The following is a 20,322-nucleotide window of genomic DNA, read 5'->3' as shown; positions in this document are numbered from 1 at the left end:
ATTATCTCTCTCAGGATTTGAATTAAGTCGTCAAGAATCACTTCAAAGGTGACATCCAAAAAAAGACAAACCTTGCCTAAAATGGCCCACGTTATCCGTTGCTTAACACGTGCCACTTATCACATCGTTGTTCGGATTCGGAGCTTTGAGCCATATCTAGCCGAGTATCATTATCAATTCAAATAATCACAAAGCTTTATAATTTTGGCATTTAGCTATTTACTTGCCCATTATTATATTATTATAATTATACGATTAATATTTAAACTATTAATTAAATTTAATATTTTATTTTTTAAAATTATATCTAAAATTTAATTTTTATTTTATATTAATATCAATTTAAAATTTAACATTAAAATAAAATAAAATCTAAACATTAAAATAAATTAAAATTAATAATTTAAGTATTAAATGTATGAAAATTTTAATACAACCGAAAAATTAAAATAAAACAACTAAAAATTAAATATGATTTAAAAAAAATAAAAATAAAAATACTAAACAATAAATGTTTATCCAAAATTAATTATAGACATGTTAGAAGAGCATATTGTTTTGTACAACGGAAGGAAAGAACCGTAAATGGAGACGACAACGGAAGGGAAGGAAAGAGGGGGGGGGGGGAAAGTACAATAGATAAAGCCAGTTTGGTCAGATACAGCCAGTTTGCTCCACCAGCTCACTTCCAAAACCACCCCAGCCACATTGTTTCCAGTTGATCAGATCTTCCAGCTCAAGATAAATCTTTGAATCATTTACCGATGAAAGCTCTTCGCTTGTTTCATTCAGAGCACCCGAGCTTTCCCCTAGTAAGTTTTCCGACACAACATCATAAGCAGAAGAACACATTTCTGGTGAACCGTTCTTTTGGTTGTGAACAGAACCATGCAAGCCATCCCGTTTATCCAGTTGTTCGTTGTTCTCCATATAATCCGAGTGCAGAAGCTTTGAGAACTCATCAGATTGCATTGATTTCAATCCCTCTTGACCATCCGAGCTCTTTGTGACTTGTGGCTCAAGCAATCTCTTCTTGCTAAAGCTAAACTCTCCTTCATCAAGCAGCTCTTTCTTTTGCTGATTCCTGCTCTGGGTCAATCGCTGAATAAAAGTGGGGTATTTAACTATTTTAGCGAAGAAATTGCACATTTGCTGTTGCCTGCACTCGGCGAAGCGAATCCGGTCATGAACAGCACTCAGCTGACGATTTGATTCTTCCTCCTGTTGCCTCAGTTTCATAACCTCCAACTGCAATAAACTCCGATCTTTCTTCAATATTTCGAGCTCAGCTTCTAACCCAATGTTATTTGTTGAACTGTTAGCACAGAAAACTCCTTGTCGTTGCCTGTTATATCTACTTCTCCTCTTAATGTTTCTCAGTAAATGCTTATTTCCTCCTTGAAACCCTTCATTTGCAAATTCCCATCTATCTGAATCGATCTTTCTAAACCCCTAAAACAACCCAGAAAAAATAAGCAAAACGTTAGGAGAAAAATACAGATGAATTTTGATAGGAAAAAAGGGGTATTTATGATGCTTACATAAGTGCTTAGTTGGCGGATGAAGCTGGAAAAGTTCTTGTGCTTGAAGTATTTGGGAAGGAGATGTTCTGAGAACTTATGAGAATCCCAAACGATGAAGCTGTGGCGGTTACTGCCCCAGGAAACGATCGGGTCGGTTTCCGGATCCTCGACCAAGTCATATGTTTTTCTCAGAAACGGCGGCGGACCCAACTCGTTTAATCCTGATCCCATTGATTTTGGCAAATGATCATATGAACTGGAAGAAGACGAACCATTATTAGTGACGAAGTTGATCAAATCCCCACCGTTCATTATATTGTCCACGGCTCCCGTTTTTCCATCCTCATCCTCTTTAACTGACTTCAACAGAGCGTCCTGATAATCTTCTCCGTTACTTTCAGCTCCCGGCTCTTCCTCTTTAACTGTTTCGTCTCCCATTTTCTTCAAAAACGCCGTCGTGTAACTCAAACTAAACCCTTCTCCGCCTCCATTGTCGAGCGCCACCATGTTCACTCTTCTTTTTTTTTGAAGAATTTTGACTAGTTTTTTTAGATGTTTTTAAGTTGGGTACGGCAGCAAAAATTATGAAATTAATAGGAGAGAAACATGCAGGTTAAAATGACGACATTGCTGTCAGTTGTCTTAACTCTAAACTCCATAGCGCAAGGATATGCCGACACGTTGCGTTTACTTTGCTCGCTTTTTCGCCATTTGTAGAATTCCTTTTTCATTCAACATTTGATCCAATAATATCATGCCACGTGGAAGACTAAGAAAGGGAAACGGTGAGCTCCTTGTTATTTTCTTTTTGTGATGAAAACTCATTCGCCGTGCAATGGCGTCTCCTGGCCGTTAGATGGACACGATCATGCGGTCGCTATACGACAAGCATGCATTCAGTCCTTCCTCCGCATGGACGCCACGTTTAGCTGTATTAATATCTTCATCGAGAGAAAAAAGGGGACCGAATCGTGTAATCGTCACTGACGAGTGGAATATAAAATTCTACCGATAATGTGATGCCACGTCATCAAGTGGTGGATGTTGAAGAGGCAAAAGTGGTAGCTGAACAAGTGGCACCGATGACCGAGTGCCAGATTAGATAGCTGGGATTATTGGTAGGGTCCTCTTTAGCTTAATAAACTGGGAAGATCGTGGCTTAATATGCTCCTCTTATTTTTCATCTAGTAGGATAATGCAAAGGTCACGAAAACCTGCACACCTCTTGCTTTAGTCCGACAAACAAATCAAACAAAAAGCGAATTCTCACGTAAAACAAATGCTATGGAGATTTAAAAATGATAACAAATAAGAGACCTCCCAGTACAAATCACACTTTTTATATTCTTGATGCTGGAACCGAGATGTTGGTGCCTAATGCAACTGAAATGAATGTCCATGACGGATAATCACTTGAGAAATATCCATCACCCACCATAACCCCCAAATTCAACCCATTTTCAAATGCTTCTGCCTTATTGACCATTGTAAAATGGGGTAATCACTGCCGCTTTATTTTGTTGCCACCACTAGACAAAATGTCCAAAAGCATCGAAGATTTTGCCTCGTCAGTTTTTGATCCTTCACCGGTTTTGTTATCCCCTGTTTCTCTACGAACTGATGCTCTAATCGCAGAATGATTTTTCTTCATTCCAGACTCGAACATTGTTGCAAATGCTAATGTAGACATCAGTGCTTTCTGAGACGAATTTGGTGTGACTTTAGGTGTTATATTTCTCTGGAGATTGACCTGCAGTGAGCAGGGAAGCTGGCATCTTCCACGGGTTTGCATTGGAGTTGTATTGTTTGTTAGACGACGGTTGACTTGCGCCAACAGATTTACCCTTGACATTATCAATCTTTTTCGCCATTGCCAGAGTAGAAATAAGTGCTTCCCGAGCAGAATTTGGTCTGCTTTTATGTGATAAACACACTGCGGATTGGCCTGAAGTTTGTAGAGAAACCGACTCCGATACTAAATGTTAAATTCAAATAATCTTGAATGCGGAAGCAATTAATACATAAGAATTTTGACAGAGTGATTAAATCAATCAGACATAATTACTAAAAATTACAATAAAATAAATAAATCTTACTTGATGATTCCATTATAATAGTTAAATATCTTAAAAACAAGAAATAATAAATGTTATTCAATCCCAATATTGTATAATCTTAAATTCGCATTGTGATGATATTAAAACCTTTTTTATTTTTGATGAAAGAATTATGACTCAAAATAGAACGTGTTTTTGTTTTCTTTTAAGAGAGAAAAAAGAGAGCTTTCAAAAAATTATCAGCTATGTAAATTTTTAAAAAACTGATTTCACTTTGTTTTTTAAATCATAAAATAATCGAAAGGTCAAAATAACCGAAAGTCTTATCTACTTTTCAATTACACATAACATCACTCAAACTTATATTTTCACAGTGTGGAACGGGATAATTTACACCCGATAATTACCTCCTCAATACTACACTAATCATTATCGTGTGTACAACAACAACAATTATCAATTACTTAAATTATACGAATGAATATTAGAAAACAAAATTTCAAACAGATTTAACTACAAAAAGAATGGAATGAAGACCAATTTCCAAAAATCAAATGAAAAAAAAAAACAAATTTCTTTCACAACGCAGTAAAAAAACAAAACAAAACAACTTTTAATTCAACGCAGACTCTTTCAAAATTAAATAAAAAATTAAAAGAAAATCTGAAGTTCAAATGGATACCGGGACCGGGACCGGGACCGGGACCGCCTTTAAAAGGCTCTCTTCAAAGTTCACAAAAGATACGCCTTTTAGATGCGGTTAGACTTGGAAGGCTTTACTTTTGAAAGTAGATACTAAAAAATAAGGGATAAAATATAAATTTAAACACTTAATTTTTAATTCAAATTTTGATTATTAAAACTTAATATTTTATTAATTTACTTATTAAAATCTATGTTGCTCCTATTATAATCATTCGAATATTAAATCACAAATAAAAGATAAAAGATGATATGATAATTATCTTATGTGAATTATTTTTTATTAACAAGAAATCAATGTCATTCTCTTTCTCTTTTACCTTTTTCTTTAAATATAAAATTTTTATAGTTTTATTCATGTGGCACATAGTCATTATGATTATTATTTTCGAACGCATTTTCCGATAACTCAAGAAATTAATAAATTTGTCTTATTATTACTTATCACTTTATTAGTTTAGATTTTATCTAAATTCACTTTAAAAATTTATAAAATTAAACCCTAACCTCAAATATCGTAAAACCTCAAACCACTATAATCTATAATATTAATTGTTTAACTGATGTGAAATTAATATATACATTTCATTTTCTTCTTTTCTATCTCCCGTCATTGAAATTTAAAAGAAAATACGACCATCAAAAAATTAATGAAATTCAAAATTAGATTTTTTAAAAAATATGAAGAATATTTTATATTTTTTTTAAAAGTTGCTCATTGATAATACCATTTGTATTTACCGATTGAGGGATCAAAATAAGAATAACTCAAAAGTATAAAGAAAAATTAAAATATTTTAAATTATAGTAACCAAAATAGGTGTAATAAAAAAGTTGAGTGGTGAAATTTGTAAATTAATCGCAAAATTTTAAACAAAGACTTTGGTGGAAGAGAACAAAACCCAAAACCCTAGCAAAGCAACCGGTGATCGAATCATATCGGAAAGAAGCTAAAGATACTGCGGGAGATAGGAAAAATGGTTGTGAGGATTCGATTGTCGAGGTTCGGATGCAAAAACAAGCCATTTTATCGGGTGATGGCTGCCAATAGCAGATCCCCAAGAGATGGGAAGCATCTCGAGGTCCTTGGTTACTACAATCCTTTGCCAGGTCTTCTTCCTCTTTCCATTTCCCCGCTCTGAAATGAAAGGGCAACTGAATTAATTATCGAAATTGCCATTTTCCAATACATTTTTATTGAATTTGATTCTTTTGTACAGGTCAGGACGGGGGGAAACGAATGGGTCTTAACTTTGAAAGAGTGAAGTAAGTTTCAGTCTCGCACTCTACCTTTTGGTCATATAATTCTTTCTTTCTTTTTCATTTGTAGATGTTACCGTTTTGCTCTTTCTTTTCTCATTGTCGAGAATTGGAAATATCTTTTATTGTGGATTACTGAATTTGTGAGGTATTGTGGAACTGCAAACACCTTGGAATCGGTTTCAATAGTGAGCAGTGTTTTCAAATTTTTTCGAGTAGAAACAACATAGATCTTATTGCTTTGTGTGTCTGAACATTGTAGGAAGAACCTCTGTGCTCTGCTAGAAAATGGGAATCAATTAATTATTTTTTAAAAAATTTAATATGAACATTTGAAGAGGTTGTGATAGGTAATTACTAATTAGGGCGAATGGTTTGCTCGTAGCTGTTATAAACTTACGATTGTGTGAACTATCGTGAGAAATTGCATGGGAGGAGTATTTCATAGTTGCAGAACTCCACTTAGAATTAGTTCATGGAATATGTCTTTTTTAGAACGGAGAAACAAGTCAGGATTTTGTTTATATGAGGGAAAACGGTAGTTGCTCCTTACAGACATAGTTCCTTGGACTCATGTAATTGAACGATGTTTCCCTTTGCTTGCTTGAAACTGTTTAATTTTTGAGAAGAAAAAAATGTACCAGCCTCGTACTTTCTTATAGTTGGCGATGAATCGATTTAATTGCAAACTCTTGGCAATTACTGTAGTCCTGTTCTACAAGTTGGCTGTGAAACCACCCGATAAAACATCTATTGTTATTGTTTTCTACAGGTACTGGTTATCGGTTGGGGCGCAGCCTTCAGAACCAGTCCAACGTATTCTTTTCAGAGCTGGATTATTGCCCCCACCTCCTATGGTGGCAATGGGACGCAAGGGTGGACAACGTGACATACGTCCCATTGATACTATGACGGGACGTGTTTTGAATTTGGAGAAGCCAGATACCGATAACCAAGAAGGAAATGATGGAGATGACGCTGTTGATGGGTCGAATTCTGAATGAAAATTTCATATCATCCCATAAAACTCGCTCTGCAGGTAGAGTGTGAAACAATTGTGGATTATATTGACTGATTAAGTGTTTATTTGAAGAAAATAACATTTGCCTTCTGTGGAAAGCTGGAAACTGCAGCATCTCATTTCCAGTTCGTTACGCCAGTGGCCTGGCCCTGTCAAGAAGGTTAGGTCTGTTAAATGTGATTCGGTGACTACTATTTTGGATTCTGAATTTCCCGTTAGAACACTAAACCAAAATATCTTGAATTTTTTGTTTGGTTTCTTGTTTCTCTATGGTAATCGCTTATAATCATGTGGGCAACAGTAGCTAGTGAATCTACACTATCTTCCTGCATAATATTTGCTGCTTGACTAGTGTAATTTGCTTTGCTCCATATCAAATAATAATAATAGAGATTTAATCTTTTTATTAAGATCATGTTGAGTGATACATTTTATGTGTATAAAACTAACACCCTAATGATAGTATAGTAAGATGGGTAAAGTATACAAATGGTCCCCCAATTATAGTATATTGTTTTATTGAGTTCCTTAACTATTAAAAGTCACAAAATGGTCTTCCAACTATAGGGCGATTTGCTTTTTTGAGTCCCTAGATTATTAAAAGTTACAAAATGGTCACTCGACTATTCATTGATAGCGGTTTGAGTTGGATGTTAACCTTCTTATTGGGATATGATAGTCGTTTGAGATTATACAATTATATTATATCATATATCAGTTAGAAGGTTAACGACCAACTGATGTTGTCGTGATTTTTAATGGAAAAATTACGAGTTTGGGGCACAATGAATAGTCGGGTGACCATTTTATAACTTTTAATAGTGAGGGGACTTAAAAAAATTACATCTTATAGTCAATAATTATTTTGTAACTTTTAATAGTCAGATAATTGAATAAATTAACACCCTATAGTCAGACCATTTATGTACTTTACCCTACTAAGATTACCAAAAAGTGATACTTTTTTAATGAGTCACGTATTTACCCTATAATCTTCTTGTTCAAGCCCGATACATGAATAAATTATTCTAAACCCAAAGCCAAATTAAAATTTTAACTCAATACCGAAAATTATAAGAGGCAAAACAAAGTTGACAAATTTGATTAACCATTGAATTAACCAACGAACTTGTAATTACGTTGCTTATTAACAACGTTATATACTTATATAATTTGTTTTGTGATATCAAACATAATTGGAAGCTTTATAAAAAGCAAAGGAGTAAAAACAACAATGATGTGATTTTTGTTGTTGTTGTTGCAAGATAGGAAGTATATCACAAGTAAGCATTATTGAAATACTCATTGAATTTTCCAAACATGCGAAGAGAATGTACGTTGCACATTTTGTTTTGTTATAACAAAAAACAAAAATAAAATGTGTTTAATACAATTTTCTTAGTCATCAATAGTTTTTTTTAATTTGTTAAAATTTAATAATTTAATTAATGATTTTTATCATATTGGTTATTAAATTTAGGGTTTTAGCTAATTATTAATAATAATTTTAAGGGTCAAGTATAGTGATGGTCACTGAACTTTTCCAAAGCTTTCATTTAGGTCCCCCAACTTTTTAAAACTTGCAATACAATACTTCAACATTTAGTTCGTTTGCAATATGGTTCCCCAAGAGTTATGTCGGGAATCATATTGCAAATGGACTAAATGTTGGGGGACTGTATTGCAAGTTTTAAAAGTTGGGAGACCTAAATGAAAGCTTTAGAAAAGTTCAGTGACCATTACTATACTTTACCCTTATATATGTAAATTGATTTATTTCAAATTTTATAAATTACTAATATCATTATTGACATTGTAATTAACATTAAATAGATAAAAATAATTAATTATTATATAATATACTTTTAATTTATTTTTAGGGTAAAGTATAGTAATTATCATGATCATATTAGTAATTTATAAAAGTTGGAATAAAATCAATTTACATATATAATTATAAAAAATTAAAATTTATGATATAATTTAAGATTTAACCCAATTATGTGAATATGTTAAGTCTCTAGTGTATAAGCATCTCAATATAAATACATACATTTATATGTATACATAATAATTATCATCCATTCGCCGATTGAACATAAGAGAGGAAACAATTATATATAATATTATAAATAATACTCTAGTTTATCTATATTATCAAATCGTATTAAATATTTATATCTTATGGATTAAGGAGCATTATAACTCTCGAATAAACTATAATGTATAAAATACAACCTCTAATAAGTTTACGTGATTTACTATAACAAAATTAAAAGTTCAATTATTAAATTTATTTAACAAAATAATCATAATAACCCTATGTCTAACTATAGTAATCCTGATTCAGAAAGAATTCCCACTGAGAAGATGATTTTAACCACTTGTATCCTTGACTTCTCTATTATGTCTTTTTATTTATACCTTTATCTCCATTTAAATTAGAAAAAATGAATTACTAGTGAGAGTAGGTTAAACTGTTACCATTAACAAGTACTATAATGACAAATCTCATAAACTTTAGGGCCATTTATGACATAAATCAAGAGTATATAAAATAAAGGTTAAAGTATAGTAATGGCCACTTAACTTTATTTTACATTAGCATCACGTGCCACCACTCCAATAGCCACGATACCGCTCTGGGAGCTGAAGGATTTTACATTGTGGCCGTAGCACTAGTCTGGGGAAAATTATCATAATGACCAAGCTTGGCCTCTGAGAATTCAGCCTAAAGGCCCCAAGCAGAAATTACCACATCGGGAAAAATATTATTTTAAAGAGGTTATTAATTTATCGAGCATTAATTTATAGAGGTTCTATTGTATATATAATTAAGTCCCTATTTTACTTAATACAAAGGAAAATGATATATATAAGGTCGAGTGAAATACAAGTTTTTACTTAAAAATTAAATCTGATTTTAGATTGAATAAAGCTTTCTTAAACCTAGATCGAATTCGGGAAGATCAAGAACACAATCCGGTCCGTGATCATCCTAGTAGCAATGTAATACACTCAATACTGGAGACTATTTATGAATGGTTAAAATACACTTCAAGTCCTTGTTCTTTGCACATTTAAAATTTAGTCATTCTTCTTCTATTTTTAAGAATTTAACCCTTTATTTTTTGAAATTTAAATTTTTGATTATAATTTTTACTTTTATTAAATTCAAAGTTCATTACAACGTCAATTTATTGTTACATAGTTACAAAATTAGTATTTTCCTTTTCTATTTAAAATTGCCACATCAACAAATTTCACCAAAAAACTTAACAATGTTTAACAATCAAACTTGACTTTTTAAATATGAGAAGTAAAGAGATTAAAAGATTGAAAATAAAAGTAAAAGAACTAAATTCTAAATGAATGAAGAGTACATGGACTTTGAGCATATTTTAACCATATAGTATTTAGGACAGTAAGATCTTTATAAATTAAAGCGTAAAGTATAGTAATGGTCACTGAAATTTTTTAAGGCTTTCATTTAGGTCTCCCAACTTTTAAAACTTGCAATACAGTCTCCCAATATTTAGTTCATTTTCAATATGGTCCCCCAAAATTTAGTCCATTTGCAATATGGACCCCGACGTAATTGTTGGGGGACCATATTGTAAATGGACTAACTGTTGGGGGACTGTATTGTAAGTTTTAAAAGTTGAGGGACCTAAATGAAAGCTTTAGAAAAGTTCAGTGACCATTACTATACTTTACCTTAATTTTAATTATGAAACACGCTAAGAAAATTTCGCGCTGCACAATATTGAAGTTTCACATTATCTTAAGAACTACAATTAAGAAACATCGTTAAATTCGGGGACAATATAAACAAAAAATTAGGGATCAACTTAAAACTTTTGTCAAATTCAAGGGCCAAAAGTTGTTTTAACCCTTAAAAATATATCAATGACAAATATACGATAAAATACACCGGATATCCTAAAACTATAATTAAATAATGTTTTTAGTCATTAAACTTTTAAAAAAAATTATAAATTGATCATTAAATTTATAAATATGTCATAAAATGTCTATTGCGACGTTATAATAATATTCGATGAATTAAATGACAAACTGTAATTTTTTGATAATATTTAATGGTCATTTTATAATAATATGATACAATTTAATGATTTTATTAGAAAATAATAAATTTAATGATATTTTATAATGTATAGGCGATTATTTTGTAATATTTTGATACATGTCATGATTAATTAATAAATTTTGAAAGGGGAGAGACCAAAGTGATTATTTCATCATATATTAGGGATTAATAATGTACTTTACCCTAAAAGCTATTGCTCACCGCGGTTTAGGTTTTAATTACAAACGAAAAGGGAAGTGAATTGAAAGTGAGTCGACTCAGTTCACTTTCACACGCCTCTCGCTCAAACTCTTCAAAACTCCTCCCTTTTTGCTTCTCGCTCTTCATTCTAGGGTTTTTAGCATCTTCTCTCTCCTCCTCCAAATCAGTTCTTTCACTTTCTTCTCTTGAGAATCTTCAATGAGCAACTTAAATTTGTCCGATCTCGGCGATGGTAATCTCGTTCTCCATTAGAACCCATATATCTACTGCTTCACTTTTTCTTCGCTTCGCTCCCTCGTTATCTTCTTTCTTTTGTTGCAGCTCTTAACGAGGATGCTCGAGCTGATCTCGTTAACGCTCTCAAGGTCGGTGACACTCGGGTTTCTTTCTCTTTCATTAAAAAACTATCTTTTTCGATTTTGTTGACTTTTGATGGTGTTATGTAGAATAAACTTCAGAATCTTTCTCGAGAGCACACCGATATACTAGAGCGCCTGTCGCCGAATGTCAAGAAGCGTGTGGAAGTTCTCAGGGAGATCCAGGCATATTCCTTCTTGCTAACCTTTTATAATCATTGTTACTGTCATCTGTACTATTACTATGACATCACTCTCGTCTCACTTTGGGTTTTCTCCATCAATAGAACTTGATACTTGATTTGCTTCTGTAAATAATTGAGTGCCCTCTAATGCATATGATAAACTCATTTTGTTTATTTTTATAAGAAATCTGGGGTCTGTTAATTTTTCTTAACAGGGTCAGCATGATGAGTTAGAGGCTAAGTTTTTCGAGGAGAGGGCAGCACTTGAAGCTAAATACCAGAAACTATATCAACCCTTATATGCCAAGGTTTGCCTTTCAAATTTTGTTTTGGATTTTTTCCTGATCCGTTACTGTTGTTTTATTACCTGATTACTTGTCATACATTTTAGCGATACGATATTGTGAATGGTGTTGGTGAAGCTGAAGCAACTTCAAATGAATCTGCCATGGACCAAGGAGAGGAAAAAAATGCTGAAGGTATGATTTTGTTTTATTAATTTTTCGCTCAGTTTTTCTCCATTGTATCCTTTCTTTCCACGTGTATGTATATTTATGGAATTATGATCTATGCAGAGAAAGGAGTACCTGATTTTTGGCTTATTGCAATGAAAAATAATGATGTGCTTTCTGAAGAGGTTTGTTATTGATTTATAAATGTTGTCTTAAAACATTTTTCTTGCTGGAATCTGATTTTGCTTCTCTTTCGTTTGGAATAAGATCACTGAGCACGATGAAGGAGCTCTCAAATATCTCAAAGATATTAAGTGGTATAGGATAGAGGATCCTAAAGGATTCAAGCTGGATTTTTACTTCAACACAAATCCTTATTTCAAGAATACTGTGTTGACAAAGACCTATCACATGATTGATGAAGATGAACCAATTCTTGAGAAAGCTATTGGGTAAATGCCCGCCAATTGTTCTTTTGGAATTTTTATTGTATTTGAATTCATAATATAATTGAACATTGTTTGACCTAATTTGTAGGACTGAGATTGAATGGTATCCAGGAAAATGCTTAACACAAAAACTCCTTAAAAAGAAGCCTAAGAAGGGATCAAAGAATGCCAAGCAAATTACTAAAACTGAAGATTGTGAAAGTTTCTTCAACTTCTTCAATCCTCCTCAATTACCGGATGATGATGAAGATATTGATGAAGATACTGTAGGGCCAAGTTCACCATATCTGTTTAAACTTTAATGATCTGCTTTTTTGTTTTTGCTCTCATTTTTTTACTTTGCTGTGTAGGCTGAGGAGCTACAAAATCTAATGGAACAGGATTATGACATAGGGTGCATTCTCTTTTCATCTCCATAGGCTTGTTTCTGTGTTTGAACTGATCTGCATGCTTCATATGAGCTATTCATCACTCAAACTATAAGTTTGATATTAGCGCTCAATGTTACATGTATTAAATACTTATGTTCTTTATGGTATCTGTTTATTTGTGTAGCTCAACGATTCGAGACAAGATTATTCCACATGCTGTGTCATGGTTCACAGGAGAAGCTATGGAGGGAGATGAGCTTGAGTTAGAAGATGATGATGATGATGAAGAAGATGATGACGAAATTGATGAGGATGATGACGATGAGGAGGATGAGGATGAGGATGATGACGATGAGGAGGATGAGGAAGAAGAAACTAAGCCTAAAAAGAAGGTATGGTTGTGTGATAGATTTTCTTTTTTCTTTTTGGATAATCCATGAGTTATTAAATCCTAAAGAAAAAAGTAAACAGCTACAATGTTCACAAAACCACCTAAAAATGTACATTTCCTATACAACTAAATGATCCCCAATCTATATATAATTGTCTTAACAACATCAGTCCTTCTGAAAGTAGCATTGTCCAGCTTGATTCTCACATTCTTTCATCAATTCAAGTAATTACTCCTCAGTTCTCCTTTGATTGTTTCTGTCTCACCACATCTAGTACATGAGCAGTGCAGGTCAATCTCAATGTAACAGTAATAAGGGTTCTCCCTCCAAGCTTAGTAACAGCCATTGTTTTTCCTATTCCCAATTACCAGGTTCACTTCATAAAGTAAAGCTTCAATATATCCTCTCAGACCTTTCTCTAAAAAGAACACACTTAGAAAGGATGATCTCTTACCACAAAAGTTGCAGTCGCCATCGAAGTCCATTTCCCAATTCCTAAGCCTATCCTCATAGGCAACATGCTGAGACAAGCCAACCTAGAGATGAAAGAGCACTTAGGAATAAACAAAGGACACTATATCACTCTGCAGAAAGCAACCTTTGGGGACTTTGGCCTGATCTCTTTCCAGATTTTACTCATCCGAAGCTTATGATTAGCTGCAAGAATCCTTTTGCAAGAACTTTTGTTTTGTTTTCTTAAGCCCATTAGCTTCTTCCAGCACCAGCTACAATTTAGAGTCACTGGGATATGCCATATATTTCTAATCCCTCAACAAATAGGGAATTAATCCAGGCAATCCAGAGAGTACCAGACTGCATAATAATTCCCCAAAGTTGAATGTTATAGATTTTCATTGCAGCAATAATATATGCACCTTTATTCTTTCTGAAATCGAGTGATAATTGTTTGTTTGTTCAATGTTAAATCTCATGGAAATGCCGTTACAGTCCTCATCTTCACGGAAGGTACGCTTTCATATCACTTAGGCCCTTATTTTAGCACCCTCTTTTTGAAATTATGGCTTATAGTTTTCTTCTACGGCAGAAGAATGGAAGAGAACAAGGGGATGGGCAGCAACAAGGTGAGAGGCCTCCAGAATGCAAGCAGCAGTAGATTTTAATTGCTGGAGTGCATATATGTGTGGCGGTGTTAAGCCCCCTCGGAAGGGGGCATTGGAGCTTGCATTTTTGTTGGTTTTTTATTTTTACATTTTTTTCATGTCCTACCATGAATGATTGGTTTGGGGAATCCATGTGTCTCCTATTTTTCCTTTGGGTCTAGTCTGGTAGAGTTGTGTTGAGAATATTTTTACGTGTATGTTCCTTTGAACACGTCTGCCTTAGTATTCTATTATTGTGATAACTGGTTACCAATTATTATTTCTAGAAATCCATTTAGTTTAGGTGAAGCAGCCTTGATTTGACTGTGAAATCAGTGAGTTGTAGCCGTCTCCAAATATGATTTTTCTGTTTCTTATTTCATAACAGTGTAGATTCTGAACTTTTTTTCTTCTAATATTAGCTTCAAAATGTTGTTTAAGGTAATAATTTTTTTTAACAATGGTAGTATTTTTTCCTCAAATAGTGGGAATGCCATTTCTATTAGTTTCTTAGATATTACATAACTTTTAGTTTAGGATCTGATTGCCTTAAAAATGAGAGATTTTGTTTATAAGAAATATTTAATACTCCTGGTCCATTAAAGTTGTCCCCTTTATGTTTTAAAATTATCCTTTTTGAAAAAATCAACAGGAGGTATATTTTTCTTTCTATCTTTTTTTAGTTTTTCAATAAAATAAAATTTAACTTTTTAGGATAAAATGGGATGAAGTATGTTTTTAAGTTTTAATTAGATGTATAATTTTATTAAATTCTTTTACCTTATATTAATCTGATAATTTCATATAATTTAGATACTAAAACAAAACAAAAATAATAATTTAGATATAAATTACCCTAATTACAATGCCAAAAGAGGACAAGACAGCAAATACATGGTCGAAGACTTCGACAACTAATAATCCATTCCGATGACAATGTCAGTCAAAAGTCAAAATCGGCGTCTCCACAGTTCAAGAGTGACCCGAAACTTGGATTTCTGGAATCATAACGTGACGACGAGAAAAACCTTTTACTAATTTCTAGCCTCACAAATATTTCCACATCTTCAATATTTTAATATTCTGTTCATATACAGTAGATGAGTGATACTAAAATATTTTTTTAGTGTTTTCATAAAAAGGATTTGTCTATGAATTAATTAATCTTAAGTAATGACGTTCAAATGCAACTAAATATGTATTATCTTCTTATTTATAAGTGAAGAGAATTTTAAATAATATTTATATATTACAAATAATTTTAGGTAAAAGAGAGTATTATTCATTTTATAGAATATAAGTTTGATTAGTTATGTTTGTTGTTTTATCCCCTTAAAACTGAATAAAAATAATTAATATATAATTTTATTGTTTTTATATATTATTTAAATTCTAATTTATATTTAAGTGAATGATTATGAGTTATTTTTCCTAACAAATAACTTTAATCCATTATTTATTCAAATTATTAAGAATACATTGATAGAATTATAAAACTCTCTCCTCAATGTATATAATAACTACGGAGTATTATAGATATACAAAATCGAAGCGTTCAATCTTGTAAAATAAAACTTACCATATATCAAAATTGAATTCGTCCATCACTGATGACGGGGCACACATCATCACCATTAAAGATATGTAGGACGTATTTTCTTTGTATTAATTAGATGATGAGTATTATGTTGGATTACCGTGCCAGGTCAGCTAATATCCTTCTAATTGCTTCCCGGAAGGTGGCTTCATCCCAGTCATTGACCTACACATCATTAAATATATTAAAATCTTAATAAACATCAATTAAAATTGGAGATTATTTACATTAAAAAAAATCCATATTAATTGCTTGCCTCAATTCTAAATCTCACGTTAACATGATTAACCGAGCCTAGTTCTGTTATCCGAGTGTCAGACTCAGTGGACATCAAGGTTGTATTTCTGTCGAGTTTCAAGAATTCTAGCAACTGGATTAAGATATCCGTTATCAAATTTTCCCCTCTAAAGGTGATTCTCATGTGGATGATTCTTTGTTGCGATGTCGATTCGGATTCGGGTATGATCCGAATGTTTATCCTCTCATTTGATGAGCCATTGTCTTCTTCGGCAGCATCACTCGACAGATGAGCTTGTAATGACTGGTTTTGCCGATTGAGCTCCATGATTTGAGCTTTCAATGAGGCCAAGTACTCCATTGAACTAGCGAGTACTGAAACTCTGTCTCTCTACATGAAACCCGAGTACACCGACATTGTTAAAGCCTTCGAATAATTAAATCATTTGATGCTTGAAATAAATTCAATGGCGGGGTGTACCTTGGTACCGGGAGGAAGAAGGGATCGCAATGCTTCGAAGCTTTCATTGAGCTTTTCTCGTCTTTTACGTTCCGAAAACATGTGCTGCAATTGATTGGCGGTGGGCCGGCTTCGCGGCAGTTGTTTACGCCTCACCGAATCTAATTCTCTGCAGAATAAAATGGCTCGTTTCAGCATGCTTTGTGGCCGTAAGCTCGTCCTCGCCGCTGTTGTTTGGGATGCGCTTAACACGACGGAGCCGTAAAGTTTAAACGCGGTGGCTTTGGGGTTTTGCTGATGGGATTTGGATGAGCAAGATGAAGAAGGAGAGGTTAGAACAGCAAGGATCGCTTTGGTCATCACTGCATTTTCGCTCTCTAAAGTCGGTAATCTTATATCGCTGCGAAGCTCGGATAAGGCTTGTTGCACGGCTTGCTGGTGTGGATCGTAGGCTGAAGAAGATGACGCTTTGGCTAGCAGTGATGAGGGTATTGTTTCACCGGTCTGAACTTGAGGCCGAGGAGCACTTGGGGCGGCGGTGGGCATCAGATAAGAATCCTGACTACCACCAGTGGACCGTGACCTTAATGACGATGAAGAAGAAGAAGGCCTGTTGGGGTCGGTGGGTTGCAGCAGCTGATTTCCTATAGCCACCGGGGACAGCCGCAAAAAGTCTTCTGGGAAAAAACTTCTCATCTCCATCTCCATGTTAAGCTATTAAAAAGATCACGAACTACTTCAGCGACAAACACACACACACCCCACATATAATCATTTATTGAATTATATTATTTACCTCATTGGGAGACCCTAATTCAATCTCGCCACTCCTGCATCCCATGAAAACAGCAGTCTGCAATACATAAACAGACGAAAAAAAGCTCACGTCACGGTTATTTCATTACTATAGGGACCATAACTTTTGACTGCAAAATGAACAAACCTTAACTCCTGCTTCCTGTAATAAAGACAAAAAGGTGTTAGGTTAGGTTACCATGTTCATTCTCGTTAAATTGCTTCTTCTTCTTCTTATTTTTTGTCATCAAATTTGCATTTGATCTAACTAACTTACCCGATAAAACTGTCGCTGTGTGTGATGAGATGCTCGGTTTTGAAGCTCCTGTTCCCTCAGCTCAGTGTAAGGACTGTAATTCCTGAAAGCAAATCCCGGAACGGTGCCACTGTAGCACAGAGATTTCACTCGTTAATGGTGAAGAAAAAACTGTACTTTAGCCGATCGAAGCAGGAGAAGAACTGAAGAAGCGAAATTGTCATACAGATTGTTTTCGAGAGGGAATATTAATTGACGATATTCTATGAACAGAACCAGAGCTTCGGGTTGGATCGTGTTTACGTCATTATAATATCCATCCAAACCAATTAAACAACTGCAAAAAAAAAAAACCAAAATATTAGTTTCTCAATTCGTAAATCACGTGCCCGGTGCTCTCGAAAGAGACAATATAAAGTGATGAAGAAGATCACTTTGCTTGCTGCAGCCATAAGCAAATGTATTTGCAGCCAGTCAACCGCATGAGAAATTGGAGAAAACTAGAACGGGCAGCTTCATCGAGGTTGAAGACAGCGTCCATGTAGACGAAGAAGACCCCCCTTCTTTTTTATCCCTAAACTGCTGGTTTTCTGGCTCTCATATCATATTGATTGCCAGAAAAGTTCATCATTGCTGAGAAACTGCACATGCTTGATGGAAAACAATGGAGGAGGAATCATCTTATTGAAGAGAAGAGAAGAGAGAGAGAGAGAGTTATTGAAGCCTGTGGTGAAATGAATGGTAATAAAGGTGATCCAAATATATAGGGGAAAGAATTGTCCGGTAAAGTGAGAACTGAGAAAAGTATTAAGGACAGAAAGTGGTCCATTTTAATTGATACAATGAATAAGAGACGAAGAACTCATACGGCCAACCAAGAGAGAAAAGTAAAGCGTCGGTCAACCTTCCAAGTCTCTCCTCCACGCCGTTGTTTGAGAAGTGTCAACGTGGGAGGGAAGGATATGAGCAAGTTATAGTTTAGGTAGATCCAACTCTCTGCGCAAAATCTTGTATACATATATTTGTGCACTTATCTCAAACCTGAATTCATGACCATGACACTATACTTTTACATTTGCTTCAAAACTGAGGGATATGTTATTAATTATAAAATTAAGGCTAAAAAATGAATTCCGTAAAATAAAATATATTTTCTGAAAATCATTTTACGATGCTTGGATGGTGTCGTATAATTCATTTTTCACTGATTGGTAAATTTTTAAATTTCTTTATGATAAACATCAAATACAATAACTAATATTATTTATTCACAAAATAATATTTTTTTAAAAATATCTACAATCAAAATAATTTATTTAATATTATTTATGTCAATATTATTATTATTAAAATTTTATATCTACAATTTTATAAATAAAAATATTAAGATTATGATATTTATTAAAATAAACTTATTATAAATTATATTAATTATTTATTAAAACAATAATAATATATTATTAATTATATTAATTACTTATAAAAATAATAATTTTATTAAAATATTAAAAATGATAATATTAAAATAAAAACATTATATTATATTTTAAAGAGTATATTTTAAATAGTCAATAATTTTATTTTTATGAAATTAATAATTTATTATGTATTATTAAAATAAAAGTATAATATTATATATTATAATGATATAATTATAACAATATAAATATAATATTATATTATGAAAATTGTCGATAAATATAATTTAATAATTAATATTTTATTAAAATGATACTAAAATAATATATTAATATTAAATATAAAAAATAATAATATTTTGAGTGTATATGCTTTGAATTGAAAAGTTCGTAAAATGACTTACGAAAAATCACAACGTAAATCATTTTTTAGAAAATGCAAAGGAAATTAAGTTAATAAAGAAAATGAATTACATTAACCATCTTTTTTTCGTCAACAAAACACTTAAAAAAATGAGGAATTTTTTTTTTAAAACCACACAAACCCTAATTCACAATCATTCATTGGTTTTATTGTCAAATAAGTAAAAATAAATCTCATAAAAGTTTAATTTAATTGTTGATCTCTTCAATTTGATTTATCTATCAATAGTACGTCACATTATATAATAAAATATTATATTCTCCTGATTTACAATACAACAATTTTCTGTATAAACTTATAAAAGTGAAGTAATAAAGGGTAAAGTATATAAATGGTCCCCGTATATAGAGTATTGTTTTATTGAGTTATTCGACTATTAAAAGTTATAAAATGGTTCTCCGACTATAAGACATTGCTTTTTAAGCTCATTGACTATTAAAAGTTACAAAATGATCACCCGACTATTACTGTGTTCCAAACTGATCCTTTTCCGTCAGAAATTTGATGGCAGTTTGAGTTGGAAATTAGCTTGTTGACTAATATATGATATAATATGATCCCAAAATCTCAAACGACTATCATATCCTAGTTAGCATGTAAATGTCCATCTCAAACTGCCATCAATTTTTTAAACGAAAAATGACGAGCTTGGAATACGATGAATAGTCGAGTGACCATTTTGTAACTTTTAATTGTCGAATGACCTAAAAAAGTAACGTCATATAATTAGGGGACCCTTTAATAACTTTTAATATTCGGAGGACTCAATAAAACAATTCTTTGTTGTCAAGGGACCATTTGTGTACTTTAATCATCATCTCTTAAATATATCATCGATATAAATAATTTAAATATTATGCGTATACGTTTATGAACTTTCACATGCATTGAAGATTCAAAGTTCTAACCTAACATATTGAAAAAAAGTATGGTGATGTCGAAATTTTTTGCCCTA

General features: G+C 32.8%; 4 protein-coding genes across 7 annotated transcripts; 2 read left to right on the top strand and 2 right to left on the bottom strand.

Moving 5' to 3' along the window:
* Window positions 1-629: 629 nt before the first annotated feature.
* Window positions 630-19,947, bottom strand: LOC120132133 (heat stress transcription factor A-9-like). 2 transcript variants are annotated; one of them, XM_039148956.1, is made up of 3 exons: window positions 19,941-19,947; window positions 1,542-1,939; window positions 632-1,452 (listed from the first exon to the last, which is right to left on the bottom strand). In XM_039148956.1, the coding sequence occupies exons 2-3, from the start codon at window positions 1,833-1,835 to the stop codon at window positions 655-657; spliced, it is 1,092 nt and encodes a 363-aa protein (XP_039004887.1). In that variant the 5' UTR covers window positions 1,836-1,939; window positions 19,941-19,947; the 3' UTR covers window positions 632-654. The 2 variants fall into 2 exon arrangements, with proteins under 2 accessions (XP_039004886.1, XP_039004887.1); XM_039148955.1 differs by lacking the exon at window positions 19,941-19,947 and having other exon boundaries at window positions 630-1,452; window positions 1,542-2,222.
* On the top strand, window positions 5,177-6,827 carry LOC120132136 (30S ribosomal protein S16-2, chloroplastic/mitochondrial-like). Of its 2 annotated transcripts, XM_039148960.1 has the most exons (4): window positions 5,177-5,392; window positions 5,503-5,548; window positions 6,315-6,581; window positions 6,663-6,827. In XM_039148960.1, the coding sequence occupies exons 1-3, from the start codon at window positions 5,260-5,262 to the stop codon at window positions 6,544-6,546; spliced, it is 411 nt and encodes a 136-aa protein (XP_039004891.1). In that variant the 5' UTR covers window positions 5,177-5,259; the 3' UTR covers window positions 6,547-6,581; window positions 6,663-6,827. The 2 variants fall into 2 exon arrangements, with proteins under 2 accessions (XP_039004891.1, XP_039004890.1); XM_039148959.1 differs by having other exon boundaries at window positions 6,315-6,827.
* LOC120132135 (nucleosome assembly protein 1;2-like) lies at window positions 10,916-14,330 on the top strand. 2 transcript variants are annotated; one of them, XM_039148957.1, is made up of 12 exons: window positions 10,916-11,107; window positions 11,197-11,240; window positions 11,322-11,417; window positions 11,632-11,724; window positions 11,808-11,895; window positions 11,992-12,053; window positions 12,136-12,320; window positions 12,406-12,583; window positions 12,668-12,711; window positions 12,873-13,080; window positions 14,029-14,046; window positions 14,126-14,330. In XM_039148957.1, the coding sequence occupies exons 1-12, from the start codon at window positions 11,074-11,076 to the stop codon at window positions 14,192-14,194; spliced, it is 1,119 nt and encodes a 372-aa protein (XP_039004888.1). In that variant the 5' UTR covers window positions 10,916-11,073; the 3' UTR covers window positions 14,195-14,330. The 2 variants fall into 2 exon arrangements, with proteins under 2 accessions (XP_039004888.1, XP_039004889.1); XM_039148958.1 differs by lacking the exons at window positions 14,029-14,046; window positions 14,126-14,330 and adding an exon at window positions 13,928-14,016 and having other exon boundaries at window positions 12,873-13,097.
* Window positions 15,874-18,077, bottom strand: LOC120132098 (putative transcription factor bHLH041). Its single transcript, XM_039148930.1, has 8 exons — window positions 17,960-18,077; window positions 17,752-17,862; window positions 17,547-17,655; window positions 17,418-17,432; window positions 17,264-17,327; window positions 16,496-17,187; window positions 16,034-16,405; window positions 15,874-15,942 (listed from the first exon to the last, which is right to left on the bottom strand). The coding sequence occupies exons 1-8, from the start codon at window positions 18,064-18,066 to the stop codon at window positions 15,874-15,876; spliced, it is 1,539 nt and encodes a 512-aa protein (XP_039004861.1). The 5' UTR covers window positions 18,067-18,077.
* Window positions 19,948-20,322: the final 375 nt, after the last annotated feature.

This window comes from Hibiscus syriacus, unplaced genomic scaffold (genome assembly GCF_006381635.1).
Source record: "Hibiscus syriacus cultivar Baekdansim isolate YM2019G1 unplaced genomic scaffold, ASM638163v2 tig00110557_pilon, whole genome shotgun sequence".
Classification (NCBI taxonomy): domain Eukaryota; kingdom Viridiplantae; phylum Streptophyta; class Magnoliopsida; order Malvales; family Malvaceae; genus Hibiscus; species Hibiscus syriacus.
The sequence above is the reverse complement of the archived record's forward strand: the minus strand, read 5'-3'. Positions and strand labels throughout refer to the sequence as shown.